At 46.4% G+C, this 14,819-nt stretch overlaps 1 protein-coding gene across 1 annotated transcript; it reads right to left on the bottom strand.

Moving 5' to 3' along the window:
• Positions 1-3,416: 3,416 nt before the first annotated feature.
• On the bottom strand, positions 3,417-13,924 carry LOC143770478 (uncharacterized). The gene is made up of 4 exons (XM_077260121.1): positions 13,795-13,924; positions 4,810-4,953; positions 4,320-4,481; positions 3,417-4,064 (listed from the first exon to the last, which is right to left on the bottom strand). Exons 2-4 carry the CDS (start codon positions 4,928-4,930, stop codon positions 3,856-3,858), a joined length of 492 nt encoding a protein of 163 aa, XP_077116236.1. The 5' UTR covers positions 4,931-4,953; positions 13,795-13,924; the 3' UTR covers positions 3,417-3,855.
• Positions 13,925-14,819: the final 895 nt, after the last annotated feature.

Genomic DNA, 14,819 nt, shown 5'->3' with positions numbered 1-14,819 from the left:
GAGGCTGAAGAGGAGGAGGAGGAGGAGGTGGTGCAGGAGCTGTACACTGTGGGGGCAAACCCTGATTGGCGTAGGGTCCACAATCCTCAGCGTTGGGAGGATGTGTTCCATCACAAGGTCCGACTGGGTCCTGGCTTCCACTATGTTAACCCAGTGTGCCATCAGTCAGATGTACCATCCCTGCCCACAAGCACTTGTCCATGGTTAGGTGGACTTTCCCAATAACAGCATTGTTGAGGGCACGGGTAATGTTGTGGGACACATGCTGGTGTAATGCGGGGATGGCACACCAGGAGAAATAGTGGCGACTGGGGACCGAGTACCTTGGGATGGCCACCGCCATCAGGTTGCACAAAGTTTCTGTCTCAACAAGCCTTAAAGGCAACATTGCGAGCGCAAGCAGAATAGAAATGTTAGAATTTAGTACTGTGGCCTGTGGGGCGTTGGTTGGGTATTTCCGTTTGCATTGCATTTACTGGGGTATAGACAACTGAAGGCTCTGCTGGGACAAGGATGTGGACAGGCTTGATGATGGTGCTACTTGACTGTGGGCAACAACAGGTGCAGGGCTTGAGGCATCTTCACATGCACCGTGGACTGGAGATTGGCTTCTACGCAAAACAGTGGAAGAAGCAGTGGTGTCACCTGCAGTGTTCCTGGAGCCTAAGGTTCGGCCCACAAAGTCAGTTGCTTTGCTGCCATGTGCCTGATCATGTTTGTGGTGGTCAGGCTGGTAGTTTTGCTACCCCTGCTTATGCGGGCATGGCAGGTGCTGCAAATGGCCTGTTTGGGGTTAACGGCAAAGTCTTTAAAAAATAAGATTTAACAGTTGGAATGGCAACTTCCCTCATTTGGTGTGATGGGGAACGGATGCATGCCTTCTGTCTGTGGCCACCACACTGCTTCTTCCTGCCTGTTGGGGTGATATGCCTCCTTCTCCATGTGTGCTGCTGTCCTCGCTCTGCATGTCCTCCTGCCTGGTTGGGTCAGTCACTATGTCTTCCACCCCCTCGTCTTCCACATCCACACCCTGCACCTCCTCCTGACTTTCTGGCAATTGTGTCTCATCATCGTCCACCTCTTGTGACACTTTCCCACCATCACCTTCATGTGACCGTGGCTGCTCAAAGCTTTGGGCATCGCTACATGTGATCTCATCTGGCCACAGTTCAAGTTGACCAGCCGAGAGTACATAATCTTGAAAGGGAAAACTGAACAGCTCTTCGGAGTGTCCAACTGTGGGATCAGGGCACTCGGCATGGTGGGAGGAAGGAGGATCAGGGTGAGGAATATCCAGTCCACACTCACGGCTACTCAGACTTGACTGTGTGGAAGACATGGTGGTGGTGGTGGCTAAATGACTGTAAGCTTATCCGCTTTCCAACCAACAACCGTTTCACACTGCTCTGGCTTCAATAGTGTGGTGCTGCGATCCCCTCGAAACTGGGACATGAAGGTCAAGCCAGGAGATGTGGGTCTTTGTTGTGGCCCACTTTCAGCTTGGCCACGGCCTCATCCTCTGCATGCACCATCAGCATCACATCCACTTCCCCATCCCTTGCCCCTTGCCTTGCCCATTGTAAATGGACTACTGCACTATTTCAAAAGCTGAACACAAATGTATTTATTTGGAGCAAAATTATACTTGATCAGTATGCCTTCAAAGCGATGATTTTTCCATCACAGATACTACAGGCCGCAGACACAGATAACAGACTGTATAATTATTCACAGTACCACTGTGTCTTCCATCCTCTGCACCGACGATCAGGCAGAGGGCGGCGCGCGCACTAATCTCGTCACCGCGCCCTCTGACCTGAGCGTCGCTGCAGTGCCGATGATGGAACAAGGAGCAGGTGAATATCACGCACTGCCCCCCGTCATACTCACCTGCTCCTGGCACTGTCACTGCACGTCTGTTTCCCGGCGCCGCAGCTTCCTCCTGTAGTGAGCGGTCACATGGTACTGCTCATTACAGTAATGAATTCATTCATTACTGTAATGAACGATACCATGTGACCGCTCACTACAGAAAGAAGCTGCCGGTGCCAGGGAAAAGACATGCAGGGACCGCGCCAGGAGCAGGTGAGTATGATTACACAGCTTCACTCCCCCTCCTCTGCCAACCCCTGGGTATGACTCAAGTAAAAGCCCAGAGGGTTACTTTCAACCCAAAAAAGTGGGCTGAAAATCTCGGCTTATACTCGAATATATACGGTATGTCCCCAGGACTTCCCAGTGTGTAGATGCTGGATGGTGAGAGGCGCAGAGAAGAACGAGGACACAAGGTTGCAGTCTCTTTAACTTTTTACTGAAGGTTTCAGCATCCGCAGTCCAGAGCACAGACCACAGGGCAGGCAGAGTCCGGCCGGTTTGGTGGCAAATGCAGAGTCCCCTTATCCAGGTAGAAATCAGTAGCCTTCCTCTAGCACCATGTGTTGTAGTACCTTACTGCTAAGCTTCTCATAAGGCCCTCACAACTGTTGAAGATGTTACAGATGTAATGTGTCTCTCTCTGTCCCCCGGATAGGATAGGAAAAACCCGTATGACCGGTGGCTTGAGGCTTTTTACAGGGACTCTAGCACGCCCCAGCCTCTAAGCGGTGCCACCTTGCCTCCTGGGTGTAGGGGCGGACAGGTAACGTGAAATTAGCTGTCCTGCCGGTCTCAGGAGCAAGGCATAAAGGACTGTTGCTCCCTCGGTGTTCCGGCTACTGAGATCTTGCGCCTCAGAAGGAGGCAGCCTGTGCAGGGCAGAACTCCTCTGATATCCACTCCTTTGCTATGACTTCTTCACCCTCTCTACAATACAATTCTCTTTCAATGTCTCTTTCTGGAAGCTGCCACACTCAGGGCAGGCGCAGCTCCGTGTCCTTCTGTCTCAGCCTCTGACAGGATCCCACCCCTGTCAGGGACCAACTACCTGAGCGAAGCTCAGCCAGCAACTAACTAACTTCCTATCCAGGAAACCAGTTTTACCTAAGTGTGAAGAGTGCCCTAATAAATAGGAGCATAGCTCCCCCTGGTGGCCTGGAGTGCGAAATGTGTTGTATGTTTGTGATACCTGGATTCAGTTGTCTTTCATTGCCTCCAAACGTAACATCACTCCCCCCTAGAGGAAAATGACATTACTGCAATGACCAGGACCCTGGGGCGCTGCACATGCTCTTCGATTAGAATGACCTGGCTGTAGTCTGCAGCGTGACCAAGCAAATAACTGTTAAAATAAGGAGGACAGTGATACTCAGGGGAGTACCGGCGAGCACGTTCGCTCATCACTGCTGATCACCAATCTTGCTAAACCTGACGGCTGAGGGTTGGAGCCACAGCTACCAGTTTTGCCTGGCTGGTTATCAAAAATACAAAGGAACCAACACAGTTTTTTGTGCTATTATTTATTTAGAGTGCAGGTGCCAACTGATGAATACTCCCACTTATCAGGCTTCTTGCTGAAGTTTTGATTTAATAATTATCTGCTGCAGCTTTGCTTGTACTCTCAAGGATGAGCCCAGTCTAAGTCCAGTGTTTCCTGTGGTTCCATATGAATGCCCTAAAAAGGAATTCAAATGAAACCCCAGATAGAATCACTGACAGCAATAATACAAATAGAGTTACAATTGATTATCTGATTTTTATTTTTATCATTGCTGACTATGGCTCCATTTTGTATTCAATTTTTAAAGATTCAGGTGAAACCCCTCGGATACAGTGTTAGCAAAGTTTCTTGTGCATGTACCATTGAGTAAAAATTTGTGTGCATTATTTATGTGCTTGTTAGTGCAAATGTATTAAACTAAACAGCCTTTTTTAGAAGCTTTGGGTTTTGCGCTGCTTTTCTTGAAATGCTGACGGACATTATGCGGCTGCCATAAACTTGGAGAATAGGGCGGCAGCAAGGACAAGCAATGATAAACTGCGGTTGGCGCTGTCACTGTCATTCGAGCATGAAAAATTGGATGTTATATTGTTGTTATCTGAATTCATAATTGTATCTGTGCTTTTTGTGACTTCACACATCTCCATGGTGGTGCAGCCACGAACGACGGCCTCATGGTTGTGTTTCCCTGTGGAGAAAGAATGGACAAAGCTACATTAGATGTCCTTCTACTCAAAAGAAGCATCTTACAACATTGCATGAAGCTAAATCTAATTCCAACATATTTTCCTAATTCAACAATCTAAGGTGAAGGATTTGCCAGAATTTTTTTCATGTGATGTCAACTGGAGAAATTTTGGAGAACATCAAGATTCATCCAGAAGATAAAGTATCAATGCTTAGATGCGGTGGCAAAGATTGGAGATATTTCTGAACAACTGACCTTTAGAAGATATGTACCACGAAATACATCTTGTTTCTCCTTCGATGCATTCCAAAAAGGTTTTACAGTCACATTTTGTAGCATTGGAAGCGTAGCATGTATTACATATCATACTATCGCCTTTGGATTTTTCATTCTTAATCACAGGTTTATCTCGTGGAACTTGTAGTGACAGAAAAAAAACCACAATAAACAGGGTTTAAATTTCATCATCTACTTTTTATGTTAAGATAATAAAAAAAGTTGCAATTAGTATGTTGACCACTAGATGTCAGTAGAGTTCATACTCCAAAAAAGAGTTTTGGTTTACAGCCTACAGTAAAACTTAACGCTAGTTTCTCCTTTTCGCTAGTAAGACAGGAAAATTATTCTATTATGTGAATAATTGTATTTTGTGCATGCTGAATTGCAATATGACATCCTGAATTGCAATCATTCTATAAATTTGGTATCATGCAAATGACTTAATAATATTCCATCTATTACTTACCGGTGGGGACAGGAGGAGTGCAGTTGTCATTCTTGCAGCAGGTCGCATTGATCTTTAGGATACCTTTGTCAAACCGCACAAACCCCCTCTGTTGTTGCGAGCAGTTACCGCAGAATCTCATAAAGAGAGTAGTTATTGTCTTTTCTGTGCAAAATATTAAAAGTAATTGATGACATCAATAAAAGCAAAAGATTTATAGAAATTATTGTGGGTTACAGGACATGGGACTTGTTGGCATGATTGGCGTGTAGCCGCGACTGCTCATTGCCATACGCTGGTGGTGCAGCCCTCACTGATACCGGCGCAGTCCTGTAATAGGAGCCACCCAGGTAACAAGTCTGTCCAGGACATTTCTTTCTCCTGAATCTTCCACCATCACCTGTGAGAGAGAACTGCTGCAACTCAGCCATGAAGTGGAGACCCTGTAACCTTAAACAGCAGGGGGCCGAGTGCTGAGGAGCAGATGGCAGAAAAATCACTACAGTTCTGCTGACTCCATAACTGCAGAATCCAGACCTCCTCTGATATTAACATTAGCAGAAACACTGCACCCCCATCGGGAGCTTCATGGCCAAGCATCTACATCCAGCCGCACATCACCAAGCACAATGCTGAGCGTCGGATGGAGTGGTGTAAAGTCGCCATCGCTGGACTCTGGAGGAGACGTATTCTGTGCAGTGATGGATCGCACTTCTCTATCTGCGTCTGATGGAGGAGTCTGGGTTTGATGATTCTAGGAGGATGTTACCTTTGACTGTATTGTTCCCCCTGTATATGGTGGAGGATGATAATGCTATGGGCTTGTTTTCGGGGGTTGGTCTCGGCACCTTCGGTCCAGTGAAGGGAACTCTTAAATCTTCAGCACAAGACATTGTTGACAATTGTAGCTTCAGCTTTGTGGGAACAGTTTGGGGAACTGTTTGTTTTCCTGAGCACGCTCAGGTGGTCTCCGAGTATTTGTTAGTGTTTGGAGATTTAGTTTTCACATGACTAGAATAAAAGCCAAACCAGAATCTCAATTTGCAGACACCATATTTTAGGGTACTGCCCCTCGTCAGTGCGAAGTGTGAAATCTCATTTGGCTGTGTGAGAGGCTCCTCTGGGAAATGTGCAAATTGTCTCATCAGAGGGGAAGAAGACTAGAACTCTAGTGCCACCTATCGGAAGTTGCAATCCTAACAGTCCATGTCGACCCTTTAACGAGCCTCGTCACATGACTTAGGATAAAAGCCAAACCAGAATCTTAATTTGCAGACACTCTGTTTCAAGTTACTGCCCCTCATCAGTGCAAAGTGTGAGATCTTATTTGGTTGTGTGAGAGGCTCCTCTGACAAACATGCAAATTGTCTCTTCAGAGAGGAAGAGGACTAGAACTCTAGTGCCACCTATCGGAAGTAGCAATCCTAACAGTCAATGTCGACCCTTTAACGAGCCTTGTCACATGATTTAGGATAAAAGCCAAAGCAGAATCTCAATTTGCAGACACTGTGTTTCAGGGTACTGCCCCTCATCAGTGCAAAGTGTGAGATCTGAGTTTGGTTGATTTTGGTTAGTAGCAATCCTTACAGTCAATGTCGATGTTGTTGTGTATTGTAATTAGCAGCTTCAGAAGATCCGCAGCCTGTTGTCCTTGTCCTGTTGTACCTTCAGGAATTCATAGCTTTCTCATTAGCACAAACCTCGGTAATGTCTGCTCGCTCTTTTTTTCTTTTTTTAATCTTTCCTGTTTCTTCCTAATGATTTTCAGAACTTTAACCATTTACATTGCAGAGGAAACTTTACCAAGAGAAATGTCAGGTGCATGTAATACTGTGAGTATGAGGGCGAGTCATGGAGGATGCTCTTAGGAAGCAAAAACGTACTCTCAATCATAAGAGCAACAGCAGATTTTTAATATGAACACTGACTGTACTATACCATAGAGACACAGAGCAAGCTCATTTCACTGATACCCCATACACACACACTATGTACATACTACATACACATATATACTATACATAGAACATATACACCTACACCATACACACACACTATGTATGCAACATACACACATATACTGTACATACTACATACACACAATACACTGTATATGCAACACACAAATATACTGTATGTCAGGAAATAGGAAGAATGTCTTGTCCCAATTACACTTCTGGAATTTTCCACTGCATTTGCTGGTACAAACACAAAGCCCATATTGCAGGCACTTGCCTGTGGGTGATGACAGCCCCCTTTGCCTGGTACAAGGCAGCTTTTCCCCTCACTCTACCTGCATGTAATTCTACACTCCTTCCCCCTCCCTCAAGAATGTGTTGTGAGCAGCCCCACTCTGCCGTGTGCAAAAGCGGGGGGTAATCTCTTTGTTCGTGCAAACTTACATATAATGGCATGGATTATTGATATAGGTGCGAAACTTACATTTTTGGCATTTGCATCGGTAGAGCTACCCTCCCATGCATTTTCGAAGCTCCAGCACCCGTAGAATCTGAGATATGTATTACTGCTTACCCGAGGCACAAAGCCAAGTCATGTTTGGATTTAAATGTAAGCTAATCTCGTGAGAAGACTTGTAATACTTTTGTAGTCCCTCTACGAGCTTCCCCCCAAGAGTTATGTTTAATAGAAGGTTTTTCATAACTTTCCAATGGGGCATATCCAGCCCCTCAGTGATGTCATGAGCAGAGGGTATAAGAGATTCAACCTTATTTTAGTAGAAAGTCTTTGCCCAGGAAGTCAGCTACCCGAGGCTATCCTGATGCATTGGGATGTTTCTCCCTTCCCGCACCTCATGGCTTACCATTGTTTGAGAGAACTGTAAGTGCTTTTCATCTCTAATCCCTTTTATTTTGTAATCATTGTGTACATAGTGTATTTTTCTCATTTTTGTAACATCCTTTTATATATTTTTGTAAACACTGCCTAATCTTGTTTGGAGTAAAAGATAATGTTTACAAGTTTCATTTTCCTTTGCTTTAAAACTTACCCCAACATCTTCCGAACTAAGTCATCGCTACTGATTGGGTTGGCTCCTGACCCATTATTAACCCCTTCACCCCTGGAGCTTTTTCAATTTTTTCGTTTTCATTTTTCACTCCCCTCCTTCCCAGAGCCATAACTTTTTTATTTTTCCGTCAATATGGCTATGTGAGGGCTTTTTTTTTTGCGGGACGAGATGTACTTTTGAACGATACCATTGGTTTTACCATGCCGTGTAAAAGAAAATGGGAAAAAAATTCCAAGTGTGATGAAATTGCAAAAAAAGTGCACTCTCACACTTGTTTTTTGTTTGGCTTTTTTGCTAGGTTCACCAAATGCTAAAACTAACCTGCCAATATGAATCTCCAGGTCATTACGAGTTCATAAAAACCAAACATGTCTAGGTTCTCTTTTATCTAAGTTATAAAAAAAAATCCAAAGTTTGCTAAAAAAAAATAAAAAAAAAAATTGCGCCATTTTCCAATACCCGTAGCGTCTCCAATTTTCGTGATCTGGGGTCAGGTGAGGGCTTATTTTTTGCGTGCTGAGCTGGGGTTTTTCAATGATACCATTTTGCTGCAGATACGTTCTTTTGATCGCCCGTTATTGCATTTTAATGCAATGTTGCGGCGACCAAAAAAACGTAATTTTGGAGTTTTGATTTTGTTTCTCGCTACGCCATTTAGTGATCAGGTTAATCCTTTGTTTTTGTTGATAGATCGGGCGATTCTGAACGCGGCGATACCAAATATATGTAGGTTTGATTTTTCTTTATTGTTTTATTTTGATTGGGGCGAAAGGGGGATAATTTGCACTTTTATATATTTTTAATTTTTTTATATTTTTGAACACTTTTTTTTTAATTTTGGCATGCTTCAATAGCCTCCATAGGAGGCTAGAAGTATGCACAACTCGATCGCCTCTGCTACATAGAGGTGAAGCACAGATCACCTCTATGTAGCAGAAATGCAGGGTTGCTTTGAACGCCAACCACAGGGTGGCGCTCAAAGCAATCGGCCATCAACAACCATAGAGGTCTCAAGGAGACCTCTGGTTGTTATGGCAATGCACCGATGACCCCCGATCATGTGACAGGGGTCAGCGGTGCGAGCACTTCCGGCCACACGGCCGGGAGCGCTAGTTAAATGCCGCTGTCAGCGCTTGACAGCGGCATTTAACTAGTTAATGGGTGCAGGCGGATCGTGATTCCGCTCGCGCTCCTTGCGCGCACATGTCAGCTGTACAAAACACCTGACATGTCGCAGCTTTGAGGTGGGCTCACCGCCGAAGCCCGCCTCAAAGCGGGGGTTCTGCCAGCTGACGTACTATTCCATCAGCTGGCAGAAAGGGGTTAATCATAAGAAATAGGAGCTGGTGGCAGCGAAGTGTCCTGAGCTTTTGGGGAGACTGGCAGCAACAGATGGTGTTAGGGCTAGCGGAATGCACCAAATAATTAGAGAAAAGGAATAAGGTGCGTTCGCAGACCGGGGTCCACCGTGCAGAGATGGAACCTGCTGCTGAGTAATGACGGACTATATGGCGGTACAATGAGGATACACACACGGGTTAGCTTCACCCTGTGTGAAAGAAGCGAACTCTGTTGCATCACAGGGCCGCAGTACCGCACGCAACAGAAATAATAATTAAGTAGCATGAGAGTGCATGCGGTGCCGCACTGACGGACGCCACTAACCACCTAGACTTGGGTTTGGAAAGCGCGGTGATAGCGCATGGCGCCGCACTGGCGGTCACAGCAATAGACGCTATTTGTGTACCAGTGTTGGTAAGAAGTCGGGCGCTAGATTACAATCACCCTCCTTACACGAGCATTCAAACACAAGGGAGGGGATGATTAAAGAGCAACTTTCACTCACAACACACACACATAAACAAGTGTATACTAGCGCATGGCCGTGCAGCCATGCAAACCTTTTATAGCTGCAGCAAGTTCAGGACCTTCCTAGAGGACCAATGAGAACTGTTACAGTAACTGAGCAACTTCAGGACCTTCCTAGAGGACCAATAGGAGCTACTGCAGTGCCTGAGCATGTGACCCCAGACCGCCACAGAGAGGTATTCCTTCGGACATGCTCAGAAGAGGAAAAGCAGGACTTAGTCCCAGAGACGTCTGCTCACCGCTGATCAGTACAGGCTACAACGGCAGAGCCTGGAAAGGCAGCAGTAACCCTTTGCACAGAATCAGACTGAGCGAGACACAGGGACCAACGTCTCCACTGAGCAGGCTCCACTGCGGCTGATGCAGAATGAAAGACCGCAGCAGACCTGGTTAGAGATTCCCCCTGTGCAGCGGCAGGAACTCGACTTCTAACAGACGATGTATGATAATTGTATTTCTTGCCTGAGTGGTAGTAGTTATATCACCCTCACTGCAGCATGCCCAATAGCTAGAACATAGCAAGGCAGCCTTCCTGGCAACTATTTTTCTTAGGTGCAGTTCCCTGACTGACCTGGCCCCAGGCGCCAGAGAGCTGCAAGTTCCAAACCGAAACTGGGAAATGGGATGCAATAAATTCCCAGATGAAGAACTGGGGGCAACCAAACACCCCCAGTTCATGACACTGTACATATTAATGCACAGTTACATAATACATACAATAAATACACCTACACTATACACGCGTCATATATACTAAACATACAACATGCACACTTACACTATGCACCCAACATATGCAACATATACACTAAACGTATCATATTCACATTGCATGCACATATACACTATACATACACATATATACTATGCCACCAATATGCCCACATATACTTATATATATGCATGTCATATACACATAAACTATACATGCAATGTATACACGCACCATATACACACAACATACCCGTATACACTATACATGAACACATACACTATTCTAATAGCATACATACACTATAAACATACAACATACACATATACACTATACAGACAACATAAATATATCAACTGTTTTAGATTTGGCGTGAGGTCTGTATTGATTTATCAAAGCCTCGTCTAGGGCATCTAATATATAATTGCCTAGAATACTACTTCCTGCAATTTGTGCCAACTTCCGTGGCTTTGTCCGGAGCTAATGTCCGGAGATAATGTCCGGAGCTAATGTCCGGAGATAATGTCCGGAGCTAATGTCCGGAGCTAATGTCCGGAGATAAGTGACGTCACCAGTGTCCTACACCCAGGCAGAGCACAGGGGCCCCAGGCAGCATATGGGGCCCCTGGCAGAGCACAGTGGCCCCAGGCAGAGCACAGGGGCCCCAGGCAGCATATGGGGACCCAGGCAGAGCACAGTGGTCCCAGGCAGAGCACAGGGGCCCCAGGCAGCCTATGGGGCCCCAGGCAGAGCACAGGGGCCCCAGGCAGCATATGGGGCCCCAGGCAGAGCACAGGGGCCCCAGGCAGCATATGGGGCCCCAGGCAGAGCACAGTGGCCCCAGGCAGAGCACAGGGGCCCCAGGCAGAACATGGGGCCCCAGGCAGAGCACAGGGGCTCCAGGCAGAGCACAGGGGCCCCAGGCAGCATATGGGGCCCCAGGCAGAGCACAGGGGCCCCAGGCAGCATATGGGGCCCCAGGCAGAGCACAGGGGCCCCAGGCAGCATATGGGGCCCCAGGCAGAGCACAGAGGCCCCAGGCAGAGCACAGGGGCCCCAGGCAGAACATGGGGCCCCAGGCAGAGCACAGGGGCCCCAGGCAGAGCACAGGGGCCCCAGGCAGCATATGGGGCCCCAGGCAGAGCACAGGGGCCCCAGGCAGCATATGGGGCCCCAGGCAGAGCACAGTGGCCCCAGGCAGCATATGGGGCCCCAGGCAGAGCACAGTGGCCCCAGGCAGAGCACAGGGGCCCCAGGCAGCATATGGGGCCCCAGGCAGAGCACAGTGGTCCCAGGCAGAGCACAGGGGCCCCAGGCAGCTTATGGGGCCCCAGGCAGAGCACAGTGGCCCCAGGCAGAACATGGAGCCCCAGGCAGAGCACAGTGGCCCCAGGCAGAGCACAGGGGCCCCAGGCAGAACATGGGGCCCCAGGCAGAGCACAGGGGCCCCAGGCAGAGCAGAGGGGCCCCAGGCAGCATATGGGGCCCCAGGCAGAGCACAGGGGCCCCAGGCAGCATATGGGGCCCCAGGCAGAGCACAGTGGCCCCATGCAGAGCACAGGGGCCCCAGGCAGCATATGGGGCCCCAGGCAGAGCACAGTGGTCCCAGGCAGAGCACAGGGGCCCCAGGCAGCCTATGGGGCCCCAGGCAGAGCACAGTGGCCCCAGGCAGAACATGGGGCCCCAGGCAGAGCACAGGGGCCCCAGGCAGAGCACAGGGGCCCCAGGCAGCATATGGGGCCCCAGGCAGAGCACAGTGGTCCCAGGTAGAGCACAGGGGCCCCAGGCAGCCTATGGGGCCCCAGGCAGCATATGGAGCCCCATGCAGAGCACAGGGGCCCCAGGCAGCATATGGGGCCCCAGGCAGAGCACAGTGGCCCCAGGCAGAGCACAGGGGCCCCAGGCAGAACATGGGGCCCCAGGCAGAGCACAGGGGCCCCAGGCAGCATATGGGGCCCCAGGCAGAGCACAGCGATATTTTGGACCACTGTGCGGTGTTTCAGACCCCCTGTGTGATGTCTGGGGCCCTGTTCTTAAGTATATTAAAGATTAAAGTAACATATATTAAAGTATATTATAGATCAAATTTGACACGTTTATGAGCACCATTGAGTGATATACTCAAGAATGACATAATTTTTCAACATTTTATGGTTTCAAACTGTAAACACTCAGAGTTTTTTTTACTTCAACCAGAAAACCTTAACGGTTCATAAAAAACTTGACTGTTCAGGATATGATAAAAGTCATAGTATTCTGAATCTTTAACTTATAAAGATACCTTTACATGGGGTGATTATTGGTTCCAGAGAGGCTTTCGGCCGATAATCGTACACATGGCTGGTGACAGGACAATACAATATAAACGTTCAAAGGTAAACACTGATAACATTAAAATCTAATATATAATTGCCTAGAATACTACTTCCGGCAATTTGTGCCAACTTCCGTGGCTTTGTCCGGAGATAATGTCCGGAGATAAGTGACGTCACCAGCGTCCTACACCCGCTCAGGGTGGACAAAGATATATGCCTTCGTGGTGCGCGGCACTTTTCTGATTGGTTGCCGCCTGCCGCGAGCGACCAATCAGAAATGTGCCGTACTGTCAAGAATTGTCAAGAGCTGGTGAGTGCAGCCATTTTTTGTTCTTTCTTACTATTATTTATTAATTGTATTATTCTTACATTTGAATAAATAAAGTATATATGGATTCTAGACTCCCGATTCTTTAGAATCGGGCTGCCATCTAGTAAATTTATAAAAGTGGTCTGGGGGGGAGTATGAAGTACATTTGTCCTGAGGTGTATATAAATATACAGAGCCTGGTTTTGGGGGGGTCTGTAGATGTTTAGGTGGTCTGATCTATAGGTCAGGATCTAAACATAGGTGCTGTAAAGTCTGAGTATACAGTTATGAATATACCGTTAGACATACAGTCCTACAAATTAACTCAGAAAAATGGAAACATGTATATGTATAAATGCACACAGATACGCACACGGACATACACAATCATTCTGCACATATGTATGTAAAGTATCTGTTTATATACAGTATATGTACAGTATATAGGTATATAAGTATATATTGCTTATGTGTGCATGTATTTGTGTGTGCATGTATATACTTATCTATTGATCTGTTTGCATGCGTTTACACGTTTATATTTGTTTGTGTATTTACCGTATATTTGTGTTTATTTGCATTTATGTATTTAGGTATGTGTTGTGTGTGTACGTATGTATGTATTTATGTGTATTATTAATGTTTATTATTTGGGTGTATTTTTGTGAATATACAGGTTTGGACTGGCCCACAGGGGAAGGGGGGAATCCCCCGGTGGGCCCCCACCCACTATATGAGCCCCTAAATATATACACATATACACATATCTTACCTACTGTAGCTTCCTCAAACACTGAGATACACTCTTCAGTGGCCGATGAACATGTCTGTACATTTCCATAACAGGAGTTTACATTTTCTCCCACACACGTTACACATGAGATAGGCACATCTAAAACAGATAGAAGAGTCACACAGCTGAGACAACACAACGCGGAGAAAGTTCAGGCATAGTTTCAATTGGATGAATGCAAAAATGTCAAAATATTTGAGAAACCTTTTCATTTGCAATTAGATGATCTTATCCAAAGGGGGCAGTATTACCATAGTGAGTAGAGATGACTGGATCGTTCTAAGGAGGGTGAACTTTCAAACAAATGTGAAGACTCAGAGAGGGGGGCTAATGATGCAAGGCATGCATCCTCCCTAATTCCCTGCAGCGGTCACATCACATGGTCTAGCCCAGCCAATCAGGGGGCCATCTCATTCATTAAAAAATATGGGGTAGGCCAAGGAATGCTAATTTAGAATTTTCCAGCAGAAGGATAAAAGTCAGGGCATACAGCTCATTCCATAGAGTAACAGAATAAGAATTGATTGATTTGTGATTTACTGCAGTAACAACACTTTTTTATTCTTCACACCCTGGAAACAAGGAGGGGATTATAAAAAAAAATCTCAGTTCTAATTTTGTTACTGAAAAAAAGTCTTGAAACCGAGGCTCGTGTGTCACAGAAAGCACAGCGTGTTCTCTCGAACTAGGAGATGATCGAGTCATACACCGCGTGCAGAATTATTAGGCAAGTTGTATTTTAGAGGATTATTTTTATTATTGATCAACAACTATGTTCTCAATCAACCCAAAAGACTCATAAATATCAAAGCTTAATATTTTTGGAAGTTGGAGTGGGTTTTTTTAGATTTGGCCATCTTAGGAGGATATCTGTGTGTGCAGGGAACTATTACTGTGCAGAATTATTAGGCAACTTAGTAAAAACCAAATATGTTCCCATCTCACTTTATTTTCACCAGGTGTTTACCAATATCACTGCACAAAATTTAGAAATAAACGTTTCT

This window comes from Ranitomeya variabilis, chromosome 4, assembly GCF_051348905.1.
Source record: "Ranitomeya variabilis isolate aRanVar5 chromosome 4, aRanVar5.hap1, whole genome shotgun sequence".
Classification (NCBI taxonomy): Eukaryota; Metazoa; Chordata; class Amphibia; order Anura; family Dendrobatidae; genus Ranitomeya; species Ranitomeya variabilis.
Note: the sequence above shows the minus strand (reverse complement) of the source record. Positions and strands in the feature narration are given on the sequence as shown.